Source organism: Pelophylax lessonae (assembly GCF_965119305.1).
Source record: "Pelophylax lessonae genome assembly, chromosome: 12".
Classification (NCBI taxonomy): Eukaryota; Metazoa; Chordata; class Amphibia; order Anura; family Ranidae; genus Pelophylax; species Pelophylax lessonae.
The window spans coordinates 126,179,889-126,199,943 of record NC_138779.1 but is presented as its reverse complement, the minus strand read 5'-3'; the positions used below and the strand labels follow the sequence as shown (position 1 = coordinate 126,199,943).

Sequence of the window (20,055 nt, the reverse complement as noted above, 5' to 3'; positions counted from 1 at the left end):
GCATTATTTATTGAGTAATATGGCTTGGTTTTTAGTAGATTTGTTAAATTGAGTACACTTTTTGTTCAATCCTTTTGTATTTGAATGTTTTATTGTAAACTTATTGAATTGCACAGAACATACAGTATTGTAATCATGTTTAGAAAATGTATGATCTGGAAGATGCGTTTTATATGCCCCTCCATCCGTAGAACAAAGCCCATCAGTAAGCTTGTCCACTTCCCCTCCAACCATAGAACACAGCCCATCAGTAAGCTTGCCCACTGCCCCTCCATCCGTAGAACACAGCCCATCAGTAAGCTTGTCCACTTCCCCTCCAACCATAGAACACAGCCCATCAGTAAGCTTGTCCACTGCCCCTCCATCCGTAGAACACAGCCCATCAGTAAGCTTGCCCACTGCCCCTCCATCCGTAGAACACAGCCCATCAGTAAGCTTGTCCACTTCCCCTCCAACCATAGAACACAGCCCATCAGTAAGCTTGTCCACTGCCCCTCCATCCGTAGAACACAGCCCATCAGTAAGCTTGCCCACTGCCCCTCCATCCGTAGAACACAGCCCATCAGTAAGCTTGCCCACTGCATAGTCCTTTAGAAGGTCACATATTTTTTTCTCTTACAATAACACATGGACACCAGATCAAAAATCTTTTTTGTATTTTTATAGGTTTGTATTTTTTTATGAGGGTGATGAGTTGTTGTGTCACAGCATAGCCAATTGTTGGAGCACTGAAGAAACTGAGGGTCACACATGGTGCTGTGGAGAGGAATTGGTCCAGCAGTAGCCCTGGCCTTATGTAGGGATTTGGCATTACTACAATGTACAATGAATAATTGTCTTAATTGGGTTACATGAAGAAGTTATATAATTGATACTACTATGTTGCCATATACATTTAAATGGTATAGAATATGCTGAGATAATAATGCACATGGGCTGTTTATAAAACAATATGAAATCAGAACTTATCTTCTCCATGTTGATATAAAACATTTTTTTCTTCAAAAGGTTATTTTTACTAGTATAAGGAGACTCCAGCTTGGAGAATAGGCAGGAAGAGGGGCAGAAGAAGAGGCCACGGTGTACAAAGGGAAAAAATGCTCATTCCACCACACGTCTCGAGTTTGTCTGTAGAATGATAAAGAATAGTCAGATGCTTTGTTTAGTTCAATGTAAGTGCTTACACAGAGACAGTTTGCTCAATACATGCATTGACATGTGCTATACAGTATATAATCAGAAGCACCAGTAAATCAAGGCACCCAATGCGCAACTCAACTCAACATGACTGATTTACTGTTGGAGTTGAGAACCTTCACTCAAAAAATCCCTCCTGTTGAGTGCCCCCACAGCAAGCAGCTTGCTTTGGGGGCACCCGAGCCGAGTCGCTGCTCTGTGTATCCATTCAGACACGAAGCTACCGTTCAGACCCCCCCCCCTCTCCTGATTGGCTAACTGAGTTTGACTGACAGTAGTGGGAGCCAATAGCGCCGCTGCTGTGCCTCAGCCAATCAGGAGAGAGAGTCCCGGACGGCTGAGGCACTCGTGGACATCGCTGGATAGAGAGGGGGCTCTGGTGAGTATTAGGGGGTGCTGGGGAGGGTGCTCCACACAGAATGCATTAAGATACAAAAACTAGGGAAACCTCTGACTTTACAATCCCTTTTAACTTCAGCTATCCAATTATATGAAAAACAAAAAAAACACCCTTTGATCCCTTTCAACATGATTAGATAATTAAAGTTGATAAACATTCAATTTTTTACTTTCAAATTCCCAACTCCTTTAGTAAATCAGCCTATTTATGTATATTCATTTGACTTTATACAGCTCCATGCACACTGGGCTTAAAAAAACACCAGTTCCCTTGGCAGAAAAAAAACGTTCATATAGAGCTTTTCATGTACATAGTTTAGATGAGTTTAGGAGAGTTTTAAATTTTTCTGCCAGACAGCGCCAATCAGAAACGCAAACCAGAAGTATTTCTTTTGCTGCCTCTAAAGGTTGAGCTTAACCACTTACCGACCAGCCGCCGTACTTATACAGCGGCAAGCCGGCTCTGTCCCACAAAACGATGTACCTGTACGTAGTTTCACGGGACAGCTAGTGGGGGCGCCCACACGCCGATTGGCCACAAGGGGAGCCAATCAGCAGGTCCAGCGGACGTGATGTCTGCCAGGCACTCACGATTGCTTCCTATGGAGACAGAATGGCGGTCTGCTGATGTAAACACAACAGACCACTGTTCTGTCTGTAATGAACACAGGGATCCTGTGTTCCTCCTATTTAGGAACACAGGTCTCTGTGTTCATCCAGCAAGCCCATCCCCCACAAAGTTAGAAAGCACCCCCTAGGGACACATTTAACCCTTTGATCGCCCCTGGTGTTAACCCCTTCCTTGCCAGTGTCATTAATACAGTAATAGTGCATATTTGTAGCACTGATTATTATAATAATGTCACTGGGTCCCCCCAAAAGTGTAAAAAATGTCAGGGGTCCAGTCTGTCTGCCGCAATGTCGCAGTTCCGCTAAAAATCGCTGATCGCCGCCATTACTAGTAAAAAATAAAATAAAAAAAATGACATAAATCTTCACCTAGTTTGTAGATGCGATAACTTCTGCACAGTCTACCATGATTCAGTAATGAACGAACACAGGAGTGATTGGTACCGATAGCTCACTGTGTTCATTCAGGAAAGGAAGGGACCAGTAAATGACATAGTTACTTTCTCCGCTTTCCATTCTGAAACATCTCCCTATGTGCCCATAGCAGCTGCCAGCAGGAGAGGAGAGGAGGGGTCTGGACAGAAAATGGAAGGGACACATGTGCCAGGACCAATCCTCCTGCAGTTTAGCCAGAGGGAGAAAGAGGAGGAGAAGCTGGCAGCTTGCAGGGGAAGGCAGAAGAGGATTCATGTCTGCGATAAGACAGTACAGTTGGCCCTCCTGCTCATCAGGTGCCTGGGCCCCCCTTTGGAGCTGATGGGTGCTTGGGCCCAGTACAGGAAGGCTGGTTGTACTGTCTTATCAGCGGCCCTGCCTGCGCACGCCTATGAGTGCAGTGCCTCTGCTGTGAACTTTGAGGATGAATTTATTAATAGTGCCTGCAGCTACATAGCTTTGCAGGAGCTTGTAGAATATCTAAACATCTCAATGTCTGCAGCCTGGCAACAGGTACACTTTGAATGCTTTACACATGAGTCAGCAATGTCAATAATGAGCAATGGTAAATAAAAACAAAATGTATCCTTTTTTTTTTTTCTGCAACGGATTGTATTTAAAGGTATCATTACTATAGGCTAATATAGCCATACTGTGATGCCGTGAATTCATTTTAATGTCTATGGGAAGGTTAGCAGGTTTTGTTTTCCTATAACTGCCATAGATATAAGAAGCTGAACTTGATTGACATTGGTGTTTTTTCAATTTGTATATGAAAAATGTAGCTATTGAACAACAATCCAGCTTCTAGCCAACCGTTACAAACATCAATGCTACCCACAACCTATGTTGGCGCCACCTCAAACTTAGCACTGCAAGGGTGATGCTTCACGCACACGGCCAGAAAAAAAATGCTGCTTTTAGAAGCTTTTTTTCTGAATGCAGCTCTGTTTCAGTCCATGCACATTGTGGTGTTTACATTTGTATTTTGGAGCAGCGTTCAGGGGCATTAAAAAAAGCCCCAAACCAGCGTACATGTTTATTGGACATCTCCATTGTCTCCTTGCTGGAGGGGCTATCCCATAGAACCGGATCAGCATCTGGAGGAGCTGCGGCTCCTGAACAGGAAGGATACATCTACACAGTGGACAGTTCCAATCAGGAACAATCCTGTTATCATTACTACTCTATTTTTCCAAACTGAGAGGATACTGAGCACCATATGTCTATTATCCAAACACCAATAGGATCTCCTGAGGAAGTTGCATAGCGAAACGCGTAGCGATCCATTGGAATCTATACAATAGACCGCTTCTGACCCGGACATAGGAGGTCATTTGTCCCTGTGGTCCACAGATATCATACCCTGATATTTGTCGGGCCATGCATGAGTTCTTTTGGTTCAGGAACATGCTGTTTAGCACTTTTCTGCATACTCATTCATGCAATGGTTTTTATGAATTGAATTTTTCTACTGTTACTACAATAAATTTTGTAAGTTTTTATACATTCAAGTGTCGTATATTTTTTTATGAGATTAACAGTGGGTGCCTTTAAAGTCCTATCACCCTCAGGTGTCCCCCCCCCCTTTTTTTCTTTCTACATATTAACTGTTTTGGCACCACCACATACAGGGTCATGTCTCAATTTTTGCACATGTTTATTCTAGTGAATATAATAAATGAATAATCTAGCCATTAAAATGTGTTTACCCATAAACACTTCCAAATGTCAAATGCCTGTAAACATGCAAAACTAGCATTTTTTTATTTTTATTTTTTTCTGGCAGAATAATGCAGCATAGATAGGAGAAATTTTTGTTAGATATGTGCATAACGAAAAACGTGTTTCGTTTCATTTAGATACGTTAATCTAGTTGCTTAGTTTGGATAAATTTGGTTGATTCATTTTAGTTTTAGTTTAGTTTAATTCGTATTCAGAATTCGTTCTATGTATTTTTCAAATTTACAGATTTTTTAAAAAAAAATTTTCCTCCATTCAAAATATCTGAATCGATAAGTTTTGAATCGAAAATTTTAGATTTTTTTTTTCCAATGCGGCAGCTGAGTAACCAAACATCTGATTGTTATTGATACACATTGATCTTTATTGTATTAATAATGTGTTTATTAAAAATATGTAAAGTGTTCTAATTAATAAAAGTAGTATCTTACTTTCAACATTTTACTATGTACAATACTGTGCAGAAGTTTTAGCCAGCTGAGAAAAAATAATGTTAATTTCAAATGCTTTTAAATATTTATATTTTACCGGTTTCTTTTTATCGGTTTTAGACTTGCAAAGGAAACAAACAAAAGATAAATCTTCATCAAATGATTATAATGACTCTTTAAGGCCCCTTTCACACGGGTGGTTGTTGTGGCGCTGGTAAAAGCATGTTTTGTTATTTTGAGATTCCAAGGTTCCTGGCACAAAGATTATTCACATTTGTACATTGCAATTATGTGCGATTACGTGCGTTTACATGCGGCTGCGTTTAGCTGCAGTAGTAAATTCTTGCCCTTTGTATAGCAACTGTTTACTTATTTTTTCTTTGTACTGCGATTACCTACGTTTATATACAGAAAGCTGTGGTACATCACTCCTGGATGCTGTCAACTTTTTTTCTTAACCTCCCTGGCGGCATGATTCTTTTGGATTTTAGGTGCTGAAAGCGGTACCATTATTTTGCATATAATTCTTGTGACTGAGCAGCCCAAACCAACTGTATACATTTATTACATATTATAATATATATATATATATATGTATATATATATATATGTATGTATACATATATTATGTATACATATATTATATATATACGTATATACATATATATATATATACGTATATATATATATATATATATATATATATATATATATATATATATAATGTATACAGTTGGTTTGGGCTGCTCATTCACAAGAATTACGTATATATATATATATATATATATATACGTGTATATATATATATATATACTGTATATATATATACATAAAAAGTACAGTAAAACTGCAGGAAAGGGCACTGAATGGTATCAGTGTGTTTGGTGTGTTTTTACATTTGAATTTGCCGCCGGTTCCACCCCCCTGCGAACGTCACGTCGCAGGAGACGGAAGCCGGGGCATGGAGAGGATCGGGAGGAAGAACCGCCGCTAGACACCGCCGGACACATCGCTGGATCCCGTTGACAAGGTAAGAAACCTCTTTTACAGGATCCAGCGATGCTTCTGTCGGTACCCCGAGTTTGTCTCGGGGTTACCGCTTTTGGCTCTGAAATTTAACCCCGAGCCACGCTCGGGAATACCGCTAAGGAGGTTAAACGGTATGTTATTAAAACGTTGCTAAATACAGTGTGTGGATGGGGCCATAGGGATGCATTGTCTGCATTTAGCTGCTGTAAATAAGTTCCTCTTTCCACAGCTAAAAGCTGAAATCTAAGGCCCCTTTCACACAGGCGGACAATCCAGATCCACCTGTCATTTTTTTTTGGTTTATCTGAGCGGTCACACCATACATCTCTATGGGGCATCGGATGTCAGCGGAGACATGTCCGCTGACATCCGATCCGATCCGTCAAATCTGGACAGATGGAAACCCTATTTTCTATCCGTTCAGCGGATCGGATGGGATCAGACGGTCTGTTCCCATCCGACTCCCCCATAGAGATGCATGGGGACCTGACAGCTCTGTCTCCACACACAAGGCTAAGGCCCCTTTCACACATATGGTCCCGTTCAGTTCATCAATTCAGCCACATCAAAATGTATCCGTTTTTTCATCCGTTTTTCATCCGTTTTTTTTTTACATCCACTACCAATGCAAAAATGGATGAAAAACAGACCGTTTGTCCATTTACATCCGTTTTTCGTCTGATCCGTTTTTTTTTTACAGATGAAAAATAGGGCATTCATCCGCTTCAAAAAACGGACATTAACAAAAGCGGATGAAAACGGATGTTAACGGATGATCATCCGTTTTTACGTAGAGATGCATTGATGTCCATTTTTCATCCGTCAACGGATGGATGAAAAACGGACAAACGGACCGTATCTGTGAAAGGGGCCTAACCGTTCATGTGAAAGGAGCCTAACTCACCTTTGGCTTAACAAAAAACAGCATCTTTTCTAAATAGTACGCTAATAACACACACAGTCTTTGGTTTTTAACAATGTGTTTACAGTTGGAATTCAAATGGAATTCGATGAAAAATTCATCATCGAATTTCGGAAATTCGGACAAATTTTGTTTTGTTATTCTGAGAATTCAGTAAAATTAGTTTGTACTGTAATTCGGGGATTCGGATATATCCTAATCTCTGAATAACAAAAAAAATTTCCGAATATTTATTTGGAACGAAACGGACCGCACATGTCTAAATGTAGTACCTCGTGTGCATGAAGTCCAGGACACCACAAATGCTCCCAGACTCCAGCAACTAGAATTTCCTGATTATCAGTCCATGCATGTGAAATGATTGCATTTTTATACATACAGTATATTTTCATAATGTCATGCAATTCTCCAACAGCATTCATCATCTCACCTTTTTGGACACTGATCTGGGCTGTTTGGTTCACAGTGAGGTCATTAGGAATGTTTAGAGTACAGTAATAGAGACCAACGTCAGAGGCATTGAATCGCTCAATGTGCAGCTGAACAAGACTACGTGCTGTATAAATAGTGGCTCGGTTGTGATATTTGTCAGTGAAGAAGTTAAGGTTTATTGTAGAAACAATGATCTCGGGCTCTTTATTACGTTTCAGTTTGAATTCATATTTTAAGGGACCGTTTGTAACGTTCTGATATCGGCAGTCAATCCTTAGTTTTGGACCACGTCCAGTTAGACATGCTGTGAGGCGTGTGATTTTCTGCTCATTGGATGCCTGCAGAACTAAAAAAAAATGAATATCTGTAAATAAACAAATTAAAACTTCCTCTGGTTAGCATATAGTACATTATGAGATTTACCTTGAAAAGAGCACCTGCCATACATTACATACCCCCCAATGAGAAAGAGGGATATGTATAGCACTAAATGTGTAGTGAAAGAGCACACCTCTGCCTCATCATACCGCCACCCCCCCCCCCCCTTTCTTCACAGTTATGCAGACCACAAAGAAATATTATGCAAAATAAGACCCCGTAACAAGTTTTAGTTTTAATAAAGTTTTAGGTTGTTTATCGACGTTCAAATATTTATTTAAAAAAAATAAATAAATTAAGCAATACTACTTTAACTAATAGTACTGTAAATTATAATAATATAATTATATTAATATGTATTTGGTAAACTTAATATTCTTGTGAGCACTAGCAACTCTTCCAATTGTATTCACCAGCTGCCATGGTTGTTACAGTGATGATTTTTAAAAAAAATGCATAGCAATTAGCTCTTTGATGCCACTCCTATTGCTATGGATGTTAAGTAGGGTTGGGCCGAACACCCCCCTGTTGGGTTCGCACCAGAACATCAAAAACAGAGAAAAAGTTCTAGCGAACAGGCAAACTCTATTAAAGTCTATGGGACATGAAGATGAAAAAGCAAAAGTCCTAATTTTAAAGGCTTATTTGCAAGTTTTTGTCATAAAAAGTGTATGGGGACCTGGGTACTGCCTTGGAGGACATGTATCAATGCAAACATTTTTTTTTAAAAACAATTGTTTTTAAAAGAGCAGTGATTTTATTGATGCTTAAAGTGAAACAATGAAAATGAAAAATTCCTTAAAAAATCGTGCTTGGCTGGTCTCTTTAATGTGCCTGTAAAGTGGCGCATCTGTACGATATATGGAGCCTGCTGCAGGAATACTGACATCTCTAGAAGGAAAAAATGTAATTTAAACTTGCTTGCGGCTGTAATGTTTTGCCGACTCACAGCAATACAGATAAAAAATAAATAAAAAACAAAAAAAAGCGTGCGGCACCTTGTCGACATGTTGATGGGGACAAGGGCCTCTTCCCGACAACCCTGGGCTGTGGTTGTCAGGGTCTGCGGGTGGGGGGCTTATTGGAATCTGGAAGCCCCCTTTAATTAGGGGGCCCCAGATCCCACCCCCTCAACCTGAATGGGTTTTAAGTAAATCGTACCTGTACCCATTAACCGAAAAGTGTAAAAAGAAAAAAATTTGTGTCCCTCGATGTAAATCCATCAGCAATCATGTATTGTTTGTGGAGGGAACCAGAGGAAGCCAGCCTAAGGAATGCAAAGGAATGTCCTGGAGAAAGAACCTTCCCTCTCGTGATCGTGCCTGTGATGAAAGTGTGTTTTTTTTGAGTCGCAAGAGTAGGCCTCTGGCCACTTGTGATTAAGCAAATCCCTGAAATCACAGAAGTTTTGTTTCCCAGCCCTGACACCAGTGGAAACAGGCCTTCTACTTGGTTTCAGGAGCAAATCACTATGCTCCCCCCCACTTACCTAGTTGAGGGTTCTGCAAAGTTCAGATACTCACCCACTCAATGGATCCAGCGTTGTCCTGCAGAATCATCTTCTCTTCTGCCACTAATCGAATCATGTGCCACCATGTTCTTTGTGACATTTTCAGGAGGCTGCCAACTCCGAAAAGTAGTTAATGGTGATTGAGAGAGTTTAGATCCACTTTATTTTACTTTTAGTTCCTGCAGTCTCTTCTGATATGTTTTATTCCTCTAGCCTTTTACCAATTGTGCTCTCCGTCTTTGCACTCTCTCTCTCTTATCAAAATTTTCAAAAGTAAATTCTCCAGAACTGAAAATAGCATTCTAAATGAGTTCTATCTAAACTCTACATAGTGGAATTGGGTATTAATAATTTGAACAGTATGAACAGCACTTTAGGCTTCTTTTACATGTGTTTATTTGTCCACTTTTAGCCTGTTAATAAAAGGTTTGAGTTGTAATTAAGGCCCCATTCAAACTTGTGAAGGGACCGTGTGCGACTACATTTGGGAACCCCAAAGGGGGTTTTCAGCTGTTAACTGTGAGTGGCAGCCCAATGGAAGGTTGACAGCTCCTGTAGCTAATCGCAGCCACTCACATGTTGTTGCTCATGGCGCGGTTACTTGAGAGTGATCGGCCCTTGACGCAAACTGCAAACTCCATGAGCAATTACAATTACAAGCAAATTGGTGAGGAGGAGGCTAGGCAGATAGTGATTGTAATTTTTTTTTTTTTTTAAATAACATGTTATACTTACCTCCTCTGTGCAGTTGGTTTTGCAAAGGGCAGCCTGAATCCTCCTCTTTTTTTAGGGTCCCTCGTTGCTGCTCCTAGCCCCTCCCTCCTGTTGAGTGCCCCCACAGCAAGCAGCTTGCTATGGGGGCACCCGATCCGAGCTACAGCTCCGTGTGTCCTTTCAGACACGGAGCTGCCGTTTGGCCCCGCCCCTTCTCTCTCCTGATTGGCTAACTGACTTTGAGCCAATGGTGCCATGACTGTGTCCCAGCCAATCAGGAGGGAGAGTCGTGGATAGAGAAGGAACTCAGGTAAGTATTAGAGGGTGCTGGGGAGGCTACTACACCCAGAAGGTTTTTTATTCTAATGCAAAGGATGCATTAAGATAAAAAAAAAACCTCTGACTTTACAACTCCTTTAGGTCTGAGGTACAACTACAGGGAGAATGAGAGGCAGAGTAGAAGCCTCTCTTGTTCTCCTAACATACCAGTGCACAATATGTAAGCAGATTTATGTAAGGAGGAGAGGTTCAGAGGGGGAGCATGTATGTGATTAGATAGGCATCCATCAGTTCCTCCTGTATAAGGAGTGGGTCTACATACCAGAGTGATAAAGGCACACAAAAAAGTAGGAAGACCTCCCAGAGAGCAGGTATAGAGTGACCCCAGACGATTATGCAGTAAATAATGGAACAAATTTAATGGACTCAATTAGAAAAAATATTGACATAACAAGTATCAACCCTCCACCTTATACCAAATAACAATGTTTTTATTATTTTTAAAAAACCCAAACTGGGCCCAGGAGCTTAACAGAGAAGGTATCTTCTAGCTACTAAGTATGCGGGGATGTTGGTCAAGTGATTGGCTCAGCTTAGCGATATCACTTTGACAGCATGAAGAAAATAAGAAATTATTTCTTCCCTTTAATACAGTGACAGTCTCATACACAACATAACCGCATTAGGGAAGGGGGATTCAGAGGCAATAATTAAAACTAGGATGCAGAGATTCTGTAAGAGAGATTGCAGGGGGCATAATCCAGAGTGGCAGTATTGGAGTGAACACTAAGCATGGATGCAATCAATCAGTGTATGATCGAGTTGAGCACTGTGGGAGCTGAGAGACTGTAGATGTGCTTCTTAACAGAGCCGGGATTGTAGTGTTAGTCCTCTGCAGGCATAAGCTGGGTGGCCATGCTGTATGGCAACACCTGTGTGGTATAGTGGCTAACAGCCGACTTAAAGTTAGGTGAATGTCCACACCTTGCCACAGGGTTGCCGCCACTCTCCTGAAATCATCCCAGCCAGGAGTGCAGACAGCTTCTAGCTGTCTGTGCCACAGTCGTTAGTCACGGTGCATTCATGCCAGGATTAGCTGCTCCGCTGTGTGTGCCCCCAGTGTTCCCCTCCTGTAGTGATCTCTCTTGGTTCCTAGGACTGCTAGTTGGAGAGAATGCTTCCATGGCCGTGGTGATGCATCCTTCGGTTTAAATGTTTCGCCTGCCTAAATTCATGGCAAGCTTCTTCAGAACCTGACCAACATCCCCGCATACTTGGTAACCAGGTTTTTCTCATACCTTCTCTGCTATGCTCCTGGGCCCAGTGTGTATTTTTAAAAAGAATAACAATGTTGTTATTTGGTGTATGGTCAATATTTTGTCTAATTGAGTCCAATACATTTTTTACTGCATAATCGTCGGGGGTCACTCTATACCTGCTCTCTGGGAGGTCTTCCTACTTTTTGTGCACATGAAAGCATATTTATTAGGCTGGAATGTAAGATGGAGAAAGAAGGCAATTTTATGATTAATTAACAATTATATTGTTTTATTATAGATACGACAATAACCAAAAATATTATGCAGTCTCTGCACAGTATGTAAGCAGATTAACTAGGATGCAATGTAGGAGAAAGAGAGAAAGACAAAGTAGATTTTTTTTTATAAAGAATTAAAAATTATAGTGTATTATTTCACACAGTAGTCCTATATTGCACAGTCAATGCACAGTATGTAAGCAGCATAATTAGGCCGCAATGTAAGAGGGAGAGATGAGGCTGATTTAAAAAACAAAATGGAAATTAGAGTGTATTATTGCAGAGACAATAGCCAGAAATATTGTAGATTTCATGCAGAGTATGCATGAAACTTTATTGGGTTGCAATTTATGAGGGGAAGATGATGCAAGTTTTTATCAAGAAAAAAAAATTTGAATGCATTATTTCACAGACAATAGCCAGAAATATTTTATAGGTTATACGCGGTATGTAGGTTGCTTTATTAGGCTGTGATATAAGAGTGAGAAGTGATTCAAGTTTTATCCTGAAAAAAAAGCATTATTTTAGAGGCAACAGCCACAAATAATGTACAACCGCAGGAAAGTAAGTAAACGGCATTGATAGGTCACAATGTAAAGTCAGATACAAAGAAGATTTTATGTTAAAAGCTACAGACTGGGAAACACAGAGCATAATTTACCCCACATCAAACATTTAAAATAATGCACGTGGAACCTTAATAGTACCAGAGCACTGGAATAGGGTAGAAGAGGCCACAGGAGCTTGTGGGTGGGGTTTACTGTGCCCATGTGGGGAACCCAGAGAGGGCAACAAAGGAAATATCAATTTGACACTTCAGTGCTCAGAAATCATGGGGACATCTATCATTTGAACCACATAAATGTACACCACGGTGCAACCTAGCCTGGAAGGAACTAGCGATGCTGCCCTCTTCAGATAGGGGAATCCGATACTGCATAAGAACAAAAAGGGCACGTTTGCATGCATTTCAGTTGGTTTGTGAGTATAATATATGTCACCTTTTAATAAAGTATTGAGGTTAATGCAGTTGGCATTTGCCACATCTCTGTTCTTTGTTTTCTGACCCAGAGAAAGCACAGGCTGCCATTTATTGTAAGACTGGCGTTAAGGCAGTAGGCCAACTTAAAAGCAATTCTTCCCCAAAAGAACACAACTAACTCCTTGTCATCCGGGGCCCAAGTTCTGTAACACTTCACATTATTCATGACGAACATCAGCTCCTCATTACACTCTGTGAGCTATGTATAACAGTTCATTAATATGCTTCATAACTCTTCTCTCCATATTGTGCAGCATTTATGAGCCGGTACCACTGAACCTATACTGGACTCCACAAGGCTAGTAACCCATCACCTCATTCCCAGGGACATCGATTTCACTTGAATACTAGAAAGCTTAACTCTTGTACAACCAGGGCCGGCCTTTGGGGTGTGCGAGCTGTGCGGCCGCACAGGGCGCCATGGGAAACAGGGGCGCTGTGCGGCCATCACAGCTCGAAGATGATCAGGCCGCACAGTGGGAGGTAATCGGCGACCACGGCCTCGAGAGGGTTAAGAAAAATCAAAACTCAAAGAAAACAAAGAAAATCAAACTTTTATAACATACAGCAAACAGAGACATACGCCACATTATTATGTAGGCGCCTGCTAAAGACATCAGCACCAAAACTACTAGGCCACCACTGGGTGTACATCACTCCACTTAAGAATACCGAACTGGAGTGTTTGAATTTTTAATGTTTAAAGATAATTTACTCTTGATTTCTTCTGTCTACATTTGGGTATTTTTATTCATAATTTGCATACTTTATTTATAGTGCGAAAATTATCTCTTTTTGGACTACCAATTTATTTGCATGTAAAGTTCTCATTTATGTTGTTGCCTAACCTCAGGTTTACAGGTACCTGTTTATGCTACATATAATGAACTGTCATTGTTTCGCTTTTACACTTACCAAAAAAGAAAATCACCGCTGGCAGCAAGTAATTCATTTTTCTTCTGTGTTGGCACCTGTAAGTAACAAGGAAATTAAGATCATGTATTTTATTAGATTTCAGTGCACCCCTTCATTGTGTATCAACAAATATTTGTAAGAAAAAGAGGATATAATGCAATTGAATTGTAGGCATTAGCTGGATTGAATAAATCAGGCTGGGTCTGGCAAAAAAGTATTTTCCCATCATGCCACTATACTCCAGAACAGGGCTCATTGTCAGAGGATGGAGGGACCTCATTTGTTGCATGGTCTCTATACCTATAGAGCTTTTTAATTTTAGGCTGCCCAATGTAGCACCATCTAGCTAGGTGCTAGTGTACATGTAGGTAAATTTGGCTTGGATGGCAGCCAAGCCTGGGTTAAATCTGGGTCAGGGCCGAGTGACTCAGGGAGGTTGGATGACTCATCAAGCAGCATCTCTGGTGACTCCCCCTACATTCTGTAACCTTTGAGAGGCTTCCAGTAGTAGAGGGTGGAGTGTAGGGGAAGCTGATTGAAGTATTTGAGGGCCCCAGCCAATCCCCAGCAAAATGGCCTTGCAGAGGGCAGTCCACCTCATAAGTACTCAGGTGTCATGCCAGCAGGGGCAGTCGGGTGGAAGACGGAGAAGGAGTGCTGAGGAGGCCCTCTAGTCTGGGGGGGTGACTTTGGGTCTGGGGCTCGGGTGCTGGAGGGACCCTCCACAGCACATGGAGGAAATCCTTTCAGGAGGCACGGGAGCATGGAGAGAGCAGCAGATGCAGTTTAGCACTTCCAGGAGTTCTCCAGAGGAGTCAATCAGGTAGGCTGGTGAGTGAGCAGTCTGGGAGCACTGTGGAGTCAGTAGCCAGGGGGCTAGAGAGAGAGGCAGCTGCAGCCAGGTGGGCTGGCAGTGCCTGAAGAGGTGGTGTTGAGATCGGTAGCCACAGGGTTGAGAGCTGGACACTGAACTTTGCTTTACAACCAAGGGGCCCGGGTTTCCCTGCCTGTAAAGGGCTTTCACTTTTTTATCTGACTGTTTTTTTGTCAGATTAACCATCAGTGTGCCAGTTAAAATTCTGCAAGCAAGTGTGCTGGAGGAGTTTATATAGCTGTATATAGGAAGATATGTCCCTGAAGACTTCTGAAGTCAAGTGGGCATCCAAAATTTCTCTACTCGTCATCCAAGTTTTATCCTCTCAATAAAATACAAAAAAAAAATGCTGGACTGTTTTCTGACTCTGGGATACTGTGCAAATTTGGTGTGCCTGGCTGTGCAGGGTGGTGGATCCCATTTCACCAGCGGCTCCTACGTTGGGTGCACTCTGTGCAGCACCTCTATGAGATTGAAGGATCTTAAGTAGTACAAATAAAAACAGCAGATGGCGTGATCTGAGAGTAGTAAGTAAGGTACATTTAATAATACATTTAATAATACATTTAATAATAAAAACAGCAGACTGGCAACTCAGATATAGCCAGTAGAGATTTGGTTATAATCACAAGTCAGGTTTGGGTGGTATAGATCTCAGCACAGTAGTGAGCCAAATTCCAGTCTAGGATAGAGTGTTCAGTGCTGTCATCTGGGTATACCAATAAGGCTAAGAGAACACTACAGTGCAACAGTCTGAGTGTAGCATATAAAGGCATGGTAAACACACATACAGTAGGCAACTCACAGATACGGTATGAAGAAGAATAATATAATTTGTTGGTAAATACCAGATACTGGTGGAATCAGGAAGCAAGAAGTAACTTTTTTAGTTTTGGCTTGAGAAAGAGATCGGGTGGCCTTGAAATATGTCGCCCCCCCCCCCCCCGTGATGTTTCAGGAAGTGACATCACTTCCAATTTGCTGTGTACCCCACCAACCTCACCAGCTACTTCCTGATTCCACCAGCATCTGGATTTTACGATCAAAATCGCTGCTTAATGGGAATTTTGGGACAGGACACACCTGATGCAGATACTATTGGGCTGCAGATCTGGACACCTTAAAAGGGATGATCGAACTTTTGAAAAGTTCGGTTCGGCCAGAACATCCGAACTACCCGAAAGTACGGGCCAGATTTCAGAACCCCATTGAAATCAATAGGACCCCAACTTCGGTAATCAAAAAACACCATTTTAAAGTGCTAAAACCCAATAAATGCCCGCTAAAAGGTGCCTAGGGTTCTGGGCCATGCCCCAGGGACTATTGATCACACAAAAAAGTTCTTAAAATGTTAATTTTTGATAAAAAGGCCAATTATTGAAAAAATTAAAAAAAAAAAAAAAAAGATTTTTTGATTTTTACTTTGGATTTCGTATCTGGGGGGGGGGGGGGGGGGGTCTAAAAAGTGTACCTGTGAAGTTTCAGCTCTGTAGCATGTCCAGAACCATAAAAAAAGAGATCTTTTGTATTTTGTCACTTTCAGAGCACTAATATGGCTCCGCTCCCGTCAGCATTTTTTTTTTGCTGCAGGCGTTGATAGTGCTTTTTGGAGGACATGTTTGGAGTCAGGCATGACATCTGAACATGTCTATAGGGGTATATTTATATACATACATACACCCATGTCTGTATATATATATACCTGCACATATATAGGTGTTAAAGGAGCAGAACACTATACTTTTGCTAATGAAATAATTTGCACAAATATGGCTAGGCTCCCAACACACCTATATATGTGTAAGTGTAATATACATATCAGTGTGTGTGTGTGTGTGTGTATATATATACCCCTATACAGAAGTTCAGATGTTTTGCCTGCCTCCAAAGAACCCCAAAAAATGCCCAAGAAAATGCCAGCGCCAAAAAAAAAAAAAAAAAAATGCCCAGGTTTGTTCTTGCAGGCATTTTTTGGGCATTTTTTTGGGTTCTTTGGAGGCAGGCAAAACATCTGAACTTCTGTATAGGGGTATATATATATACACACACACACTGATATGTATATTACACTTATATAGGTGAGCCTAGCCTAGCTTGAGTAAAGCATGTCTGTTCAATGGATAAGTGAGTGCTTTTTCTAACCCAATTTATCTGTGAATCGTTTTCGTTTCCTTCGTTGATTATATATATACCCTACTTTTGACTATTGCTTTTGGATTTTTCTTGATCTTAGATTTTTGATACACCAACTGCAACATCCTCGCCCCCTTTTTTACTGATTATCAGTGCACTATTAGATATATGGTTACACTACCAATATATACCGAATCTATGCAGTATTTTGGTCTGTTTAGGCCACCATTTTCTTTCAGGTCTTCTAGGTTTTTTACTAGTTGCATTCCCTTCTCCCCCCCCCCCCCTCATTTTGGCCTGGGGTTTTTCATGTGGGGAAACCTAGGATTTTTCCCAGTCTCTTCCCCCCCCCCCCCCCCCTCCCTGTCTATTTGTGTTTTTTTTTTTTTTCCCTTTCTTGAGATATGAATAAGTGTTAATGAAATATACACCTCAATCTCTGCTTTATACTTTGGAATTCTGATATTGAGTTAACTTAATTGTTAAGACGTTTTCTGTTTTTAGCACTGTTGTTGATTTATTACAACTAAGAATACAAACCCTTTTGAATTTATTACAGTGAAGTTGATACATTGTTGTTCTTTCAGGGGTAAAAGGAATCGTCTGAGGAAGCGACATGAGCGAAACGCGTCGCGATTCCAGATTTTCCACTGATGCATCCCATATAATTTTGTATTAGTATCATGATTTTATCATGACCTATTAGCTATCTCTCAACAATTGCCTTGGTTCTCAGAGGCTGGCTGGGATCCAGTGGTTTACCTGTATTGTGTTATGTACATGCATTATTTGCTATATGAATTTATACTTTTTTTTGATATTTATATAAGATTTTTATGCCTATACAAATAAATGCTATATTTTTTATATATCATTGGTGTATTCATTTTCATCAGGATCAAGATCCACTCCTAACCTCAAAAGTCCCATTTCTATGTGAGAGACTGAAGAGACCCCAGCTAGCTGTGGGATTCTCTCATCCCTCTCTCTTTGTCTTTTTATACCCTAACTACACTAGATATCCCTTTCCTCACACTAAAAATTGCTAAATGACACTTTGTAACACATTGTAACACAACAGAATTCCACTCTCTTCCATGTCCCGTATAAGAATGCTAGGAATTTGGCGGGGGCTATCTTATATACTGGGGGGCGTATTCACTAATGATTGGACTATGGACCCCCTAGTCACTCCAATCACGTTCCTAGCATTCTCCTGCCCCTCAATTGGCTTTTACTGATGGTTCTGGTCCAATCACGGGCTTTTAAAGCCCATTTCCTGAACCATTGCATTTTGGTCGGTTCTGGTTGGCAAATTCCGAACTTTTTGGGGAAAAAGTTCTAAATTCAGCCGAACCTCGAACAGCCAATGTTCAGGTCGAACCGATGGTCAACCCGAACCGTTCGATCATCCCTACTCCTTAATACACACTTATTCTTCCACATATCCGTGAGTTGCCTACTGAATGTGTGTTTACCATGCCTTTATATGCTACACTTAGTCTGACACCTCTGGTGTTCACTAAAGCCCGGTACCCACGTAGCGATTGTCGGCCGCAAATATTCGCACGCCGACCGATCGGCCGATTGTAGGCTTGTTAGTATGATGCTTCCGACAGCCGACAGCGCATTTTCGGCCGAACAGAATCTGTCGTGCAGGCATTAAAATATTTGTAGGCCAAATCCAGAACGGCCGATTGTTCGCCAGTCAGTACAGAATTTGGCCGACAATCAGCAGATTTGCAAGACTGGGCATACTCAGAGAAGAAAAAAGACATGGAAAGTTAACCATCACATGACATCACTTCTGCAGTCGGCTGTTGTTGGCCGACAAAATTCGTGTGCAGTCTTTTGCACTTTTCAGCGGACAGGACAGCCCTGGACAAAAGACGGCCGATCGTTCGGCCGACGATCGGTACGTGTGTACGGGGCTTTAGTCTTATAGGTATACCCAGCTGACAGCAACACATTATCCTGGACTGGAATCTGACTCACTACTATGCTGATATCTACACCACCCAAGCTTGACATTGATTATAGGTGAACCTTTACTGGCCATATATGAGTTGCCAATGCAGTTTTTATAAATAAATGTACCTTACCTACCACATTCAGATTGCATCCTCTTTTTTTTTTTGTGAAGAATCACTACTACTGTAATGAGGTAAGTGGTTGAATCACATGCACTCCTATCCTCCAGATTCTTAGAAATTGTTCATTTTTTTGGGTGGCTAAATGCAGTAGTGACAGTGAACAGATAGTGGGTATGTGCACTGTTATGTACCAGGCATTAAAGAAAACCTTTTGCTTTGTCCTGCACTAGGGGAGCACAGCTGTGGTTTACTTGGTTATCTGGTCATCAGTTTTAGATAAATCACTGCTTTCCACAATCTACTACGTACAGCTGCACCTCTGGCGAAGGTTGCCATTTTGGCCATTTTCCAAAAAAGATTGGGCTACTTTTAATAGCCATTGGTTGTTTTCTTTCATAAAATAAAACCAAAATATCTGTTCCGATTAAAACAGTAATTGCCTGGCTTTATAAAAGCAGTAGAGCTCTTGTGGTCTTCTATACAATAAGAGGTTTCCCAGCCAGCACAATTCCCATATGTTGAGAACGCCAAAAACATGCTCCAAATGCCTCGCTGTTCTTTTATACAATGTACTAGCAAAGGTGCGCTCCTTGCAGAATGGGAAATTTGGGGGAAAGGTCTTTGTTCTTACAGATGTACAGTATTACAGGGGGAATAGGGGTAATCTGTGCTGCACAGGGTAATTAGGGTGTGTCTGCCGTTTTAGGATTGGTGTACTGTTAGGGTGGGTGGGGAGAGAAGTTCTATGAGCAGGGGATGAGGTGGCTGAAAAGAGATGTACTGTGATTAGGGATAGAGTGACTTCTGGGGGTTAGGTGACTAGTAAAAGATGTACTGTGACTGGGTGTAAGGTGGTGAGATAGCTGGTAAGGGATGTACTGTGATGGGGGGGGCGTGGGGTAAAGGTCCAGACAGGGACGCATAGTGAAAAGGGAGTGAGGTGGTGTGGTGGCTGCAGGCAATGTACTTTGACCAGAGAGTGAGATGGCCAGGGTAGAATGCAATTTGAGCAGGGAGTGAGGTGATGAGTGAGGGGTGTACTATAATTGGGGATAAGGTGGATGGGGAAGTGGCAAGGAAGGGGTTACACTGTAAGTATTGGGGGGAGGGTGATTTTGCAGGGGAGGGTTGTAGTGTGAGCAGAGTGAGCTGTTGGGGGGGGGGGGGGTGCAAGCAGGAAGTATCGTGGCTAGAGAGGGATTTTGTGTAAATGGGAGGGGGGAGGGGTGTAGTTTGGGTGGAGGTAAAATTGCTGGAAAGGTCTGTTTGCAAACTGAGAGCTTTCACTAGTCACCCTTTGTCTCTCTTCTCCCTGACACGTGGGCCCATGCCAGCTGATGGCGGGGAGCCTGAAGGCTCAGA

At 41.5% G+C, this 20,055-nt stretch overlaps 1 protein-coding gene across 1 annotated transcript in view; it reads right to left on the bottom strand.

Annotated features, from left to right (window-relative positions):
- Positions 1 to 787: 787 nt before the first annotated feature.
- The window catches only part of THY1 (Thy-1 cell surface antigen), a 29,684-nt gene continuing 10,416 nt past the window's right edge, over positions 788 to 20,055 (bottom strand). Inside the window, exons 2-4 of the mRNA XM_082274462.1 lie at positions 13,594 to 13,649; positions 7,217 to 7,564; positions 788 to 1,128 (exon numbers count right to left, since the gene is read on the bottom strand). Coding sequence (XP_082130588.1) covers positions 1,019 to 1,128; positions 7,217 to 7,564; positions 13,594 to 13,630 — 495 coding nt within the window. The 5' untranslated portion in view covers positions 13,631 to 13,649 and the 3' untranslated portion in view covers positions 788 to 1,018. The remainder of the gene's footprint in view (positions 1,129 to 7,216; positions 7,565 to 13,593; positions 13,650 to 20,055) is intronic.